General features: G+C 37.2%; 1 protein-coding gene across 1 annotated transcript in view; it reads right to left on the minus strand.

The window, feature by feature from the left end:
• The window catches only part of LOC108971110 (opioid-binding protein/cell adhesion molecule homolog), a 72215-nt gene that overhangs the window by 48453 nt on the left and 18079 nt on the right, over positions 1–5683 (minus strand). The window contains exon 3 of the mRNA XM_018936951.1: positions 932–1029. Within this exon, the coding sequence (XP_018792496.1) occupies positions 932–1029 (98 nt within the window). The remainder of the gene's footprint in view (positions 1–931; positions 1030–5683) is intronic.

The following is a 5683-nucleotide window of genomic DNA, read 5'->3' on the forward strand; positions in this document are numbered from 1 at the left end:
TTTTATTAATATATTTTATTAATAAATATAAATATATGCCTAAAAGAAAGGTGAAGAAAAGTAGAGCCCATTGTTGTTGCTGAAAAGTATGTCTAACAATTTATATTCAAATAATTCTTTAATCACTTCGGCGAAGCATTTTTTATCGATGTTATGTAYATTTCACTTAATTTTCTGTGGATTTGAACCAAATATAATATAAAAAGAAATTTGTTAATGCACACGGCGTATTTATATATTTACTCTAACTTCTAACTAAGTCCAACTTTTTGAGGCGCCTGAAAGTCGAATATAACTTCACTGACCGTTTTCGTTGATGTAATTCGCTGGCATTTCTTAGAAGTTTAGATGGTTGAGAAATGCCGGAAGAGTATTGGGGTTATACATACAAGGAGCATTTCAGAGTATACAGGACTTAAAAAAACTGAAGAAATGGTTTTTCGGCAAAATAAATTCATTTCATTCAAAATAGTTTTCTTCTGCTTCAATACAGATTTCTGCACGGTCCAAAAGCATGTCGAACGAGTGTTTTAGCTCGTTGGCCGGTAAGGCCCATAATATTTGTTCGAAGCTGATTTTCGCACCGAAAACGCAATAACTCCACTTCCAATCGATGATGAAATGAAATTCTCCCTGTCCGTTCTGAAGTGTGTGGTTATGTAATCTCAGAAAATGTAGTATTGTGGTGCCAATGAACCCTTAGCAATTTTGGGTTTAAATRTTCTTTCACTGACTCTTTTATACTTATATGGTCTAGTTGCATAACTAATGAAACATTTTTGGTTTATGACTAATCTTTTGAATAATTGACCATCAGTTTGTATAGAAGTAACTTTTACAAACCTTTTTATCCACTTCATACCTGCTAATTTATACATCTCTTCGCATATATAGTATATTCTCAAATATTTACTTCTGTGTAAAAACTTACTTTGTAGGTTTGCAGATTATCGACAACACATTGCAGTACCGCCTCTCGTCCCACAGGTACTGTGACATTTTGTAATGGCTCGCCAAATTTTGGTAAATCTGCAAGATGAAGAGGAAATAAAATATATTTACTTTCCTCATTTTGATAAGTGCTTTTACGAGAATATATTAAAAATTAAATAATAAATTTTCAGAATAACATGAAATAAATTTGAGAATACTMTCTGCWAYATAGTCCAAAGGGGTTTAAGTCTAGCARAGAAATRGTGCAATAYGGYAGGGTTAAATATGAACTCGTCAAGAACAACTGTCGTCRCTTCTACAAAGCGAAGATCTCTTCYGGACCYTAAGCCCGTAACACTMCAGGGAGCCGTAGTKKTTTAAATAGGTCAAATTCYTATACCTGACATTGGACTCAACCRTACGGTGGAATAGGCATGTGGAATTAAAAAGCCGCCAAGGTACTCACGATATGCAGACGCTTAGCTATTAGATCCTGGAGCTGAGAGTCAGATATCATTAGATGGCTGTATAGCATTATTGTAAGGCCTATTGCCACTTATGGTACGGCTGCTTGAGTATCATAGGCACCGCGAAAAACGCTGGAAAAACTCGCCTGAGTCGCCCGAGTCGCCCGAGTCGCTTCAGGGACAATGCGTAATTGACCAACCGYATTACTTGAAGTTATGGTGGAGCTCACACCTCTGCATCTACTGATCAAAGAGGCAGCGAAGCATTCCATATTGCTCMTTGCGGCAGAGGACTTGGAGGGAAGACAAAGTCGTCTCAACAAATGAAGGTCTTAGGAGAAAACACATATCACTGGCATTTCTTCTCAGAGACGACGTCACAAAGAGGGTACACTTTACGAAGAAGAAGTTGGCAGTAAGGCGGAGTTGAGTGATTCCACGCTCGATCTACTACAGAGTGGTAGCACTATCCAGTGGTACACTGACAACTAGAAAATATCGGAGATCATTGGGGCAGGTATTACAGGACTGTACACCAAGCTATGCATACCAATGGAATGTATTACGAGCATCTTAAAGTAGAAGTTTTTGCTATAAGTCATGGCACGGAAATCAATCTCCTACCATACTTAGCGATAGTCAAGCGATCTCAGCTTATGAAGTCAAATTGCTATTAGGGGAGGAGTGTATGGGAAGGCTGAGCCGCCCAGCAGTATGCAACCGTGTACATCTGATCTGAGTGCCGCGCACAAATATGTAGCTAGATACGACCTGGATGACGAACTAGACCACACTGTGGCTACTTCCAAGATGGTGGTGGCAGAACCATGATTYGTATTGGGGTTCCACATCATAAAATAGTTGTTACGAATGGAGGGGAGAGTGGGAAGAATGTGATGCATTCAAATTACAGGGACGTTACAACCTAGCAAGGCTTAGAATTATGATCAACCTCTCCCGAAATAAATTCGATTCCTTGTCGTGGGCACAGCAGGCTCAAAAAGCATTTGTCCAACATGGGTGCACTCTTCTGCGCAAACCGCCGGTTTTGAAACATAGAATCGGAAACTCCAGAATWTCTGATTCTAGAATGCTCAGAAATTTGCAGAAGACGACTCATTTTCACYTATCGGCGACTGCTAGAAGAAAGCAATGTTGGTACCACCGTTTTTTACTGTTTAATTTAAATTTTTTCCCTTCTTCCCATACGAGCAAGTTCAGTTTCGGGCGAGATTGTGTGGTGAGACGTTGTTTGTGCTCATACGTTACGTTCGGTTTTTTAGGAGGATTTTTTTTACATTTATTTCTGAGAACAACTTCTCTTTGCTTTAGATCATGTCTGTCTCTGGCATTTCACATCGAAGGTGTATAAACAGTGCTGATTCGTTTCGATATATTTGTGGCAGTTTTACTATTCCAAGTCAAATGAGAAACATTAGTCCATTTGACAGGCAAGCCTATTTAGCGTGTTTTAAAATGAAAATGTGTGATCAGGCCCCTCACAAGGTGTGCAAGCAGTGTGTCGAGAGTTTACGAATGTGGACTAAGGGAGCATGTGATAAAATGCCATTTGGTATACCAATGAGTTGGCGAGAGCCCAGAGATCATTCAAGTGACTGTTATTTCTGTATGGTGAAAACGTCAGGTTATAACAAAACAAAAAAAACAAAAAAATAAATAAATAAATAAATAAATAAATAAATGTAAGATGGAGTATCCTAATTTACTATCGGCTGTACGCCCAGTGCCTCATTCAGCTGAAATCCCAGTGCTAGTTTTCGAAGTTTTCCTATCAGAAATACAAGAAAGGGTGTGTGATRATGATTAAAGTGACTCCAACGATGAAGACTTTGAAATTGAAGACGACTCTGCTCGAAAGGGATTTCATCAGAATGAGTTGAATGATTTGGCACGAGATAAAGCTTCAGGGCTGATGGCATCCAGACTTTATGGGAATAACTTGCTTGAAAAAGGAGCTAARGTATCCTACTTTCGATCCAGAGAAAGTGAATTTCTGCCATACTTTCGAAATGACTCAGGATTTGTRTATTGCTGTACAAGGTTTGATGAATGTGTTGGGAATTCCAACATATAACGCAACTGAATGGAGACCTTTCATAGACAGCTCAAAGAGGAGCGGCCATTCTGTTCATTTACAAGAAGCAAATGAAGACATAAAGAGAGTAATTGATTTGCTGCAATATGACATGCATAAGTGGATCATCTGTGTTGACCTTAAAATGGTTTGCATCCTTCTTGATAAGCAACGAGGATACACAAAGTATCCCTGTTTTTTGTGTATGTGGGACAGCAGAGCTCGTGAGAAGCATTGGGTGCAGTCGAATTGGCCGCCAAGATCTGAGCTAAAACCTTTGTGATCCGAACATTCTACGTTCTATTCTGTTCGTTTACAAGAAGCATATGAAGACATAAAGAGAGTAACTGATTTGCTGCAATATGACATGCTTGGGCTCATGAAACAGTTTGTTAAAACTTTTCCCTCTGAAGGGGACTGTTTCAAGTATTTAATTTTGGCATTTCCTGGACTATCTTTTGAAAAAATAAAGGCTGGTTTATTTAATGGTCCACAGATTCGGCAACTCGTCAAAGATGAACATTTCATCGAAACAATGACAGAACTCCAAAAAAACGCTTGGTTGGCAGAGGTTTTCTTGGAAATACCAGAGCAGAGAACTACATTGACATTGTCAACCAATTCTTGGAGAGTTTCAAAAGGCTAGGTTGCAATATGAGCATCAAATTGGGTATTCTGTATCTTAAAAAGTTGATGTGCTAGACGGAAAACGAGGTTATTTTTGGATTCAGAGGCCAAAAGTGACTCAAAAACAAGTATTAAATCGAAGTCAACAAAAATTGTGTTCCCCAGTGTTATTTAATACTTAAATTTTGAGAATATAAATAAAGCGATGTTTATTAATTTTGGGCTAAAATACAGTGTTAAGGATCTCTATTCCATTTTATTTTAATGAAAGTATGCTTGATAAATGTGCTCTGTAAAAGATTGCAGTGAGAAGTGGAAGGAAACTGAATATGTAAAGCAATACGGGATTTCATCAAGCACTAGTGCTCTTTTTTACTGAGCAACACTTCACAATTGTTAGCAAAGATATTTTCACACACTTTTATATGCTTTTGTGCTGTTCACGCGGTGAAAACACCACAGAAATATGAGTACGCCTTTGTCAACAAAAGTGAATGATAAAATGCGTGAACGTAAAGCAATAGCATATGAACACGTGCATACATATGTATGTATRTTATTTTACGCTCTTTAATATATGCACRCAGCATGCAATGAAATGTCAAGTACTCAGTACCACGAGATTCTGTAAACKCGATGCTGGAAGTGGAAGAGATGAGGACACCAGTGAAAAGCGATAAGATTAAGTTTAGTCATTTATATGGTGTTAACTGTTGCAGAGATATACGAACGTATGCTTATGTACTCATTTTTTATATAACATATATATGAATAATCATGYACTGAACACTTTATATTTAGCTATAAGCATATATATAAATTATCAGCGCGATCTATCAGTTGAAATCACAATGATTTAACATTTTTTTCTATTTCTATACCCATATTAGTAACATTATATTAAATCGCTAATAAGTATTAAGATCTGAAACATTTCTTAATGTTAAAATGCGCTGAGCATATTTGTTTACTCACTTGTTGCTATATTAAGCGTGAGTTCAATTTGGCAATGTCATATTGTAACGTATTGTCTATGATGAAACCACAATGAGACTTTGCAAGTGTGATTTGTTGTTGTCATCGTCAACCAGAAAGTTATTTATTATCCTAAAATCTGCTACTGAAACTACCCAAGTCAAATGTATATGAAATAGCAGACATGAGATCAAGTTAACAACTGCTAATACGTGCAGAGTCAGCTGTATGTTCCGAAGTTTACTTGTAGGTGTCTTAGGCCGTAAAAATATTTATTTATATAAATATATATATTTTAAGTGATTAGGCTTAATCTTGTAAACGAATGATTTATTTTATTAACTTATCGGGTTCTGTAGATATATTGTTTACAATGCTACTTTTCAAACGGCGTCTAAATGTTAATAAACATTGGTTTATCTTTTCTGCTTTCAACGTTTGCAATGTTGTTGTTCATGTGTTGAATACAATGCTCGCGACAGACTGCAAACGACATCTGTCAAATATTAAAATACACACGTTCTTATGGACGGACCTATTTTGATAGCTGCACGACTACACGACGGCAGGCCGACAGTTGTCGTTC

This window comes from Bactrocera latifrons, unplaced genomic scaffold (genome assembly GCF_001853355.1).
Source record: "Bactrocera latifrons isolate USDA-ARS-PBARC rearing strain unplaced genomic scaffold, ASM185335v1 scaffold_108, whole genome shotgun sequence".
Lineage (NCBI taxonomy): Eukaryota > Metazoa > Arthropoda > Insecta > Diptera > Tephritidae > Bactrocera > Bactrocera latifrons.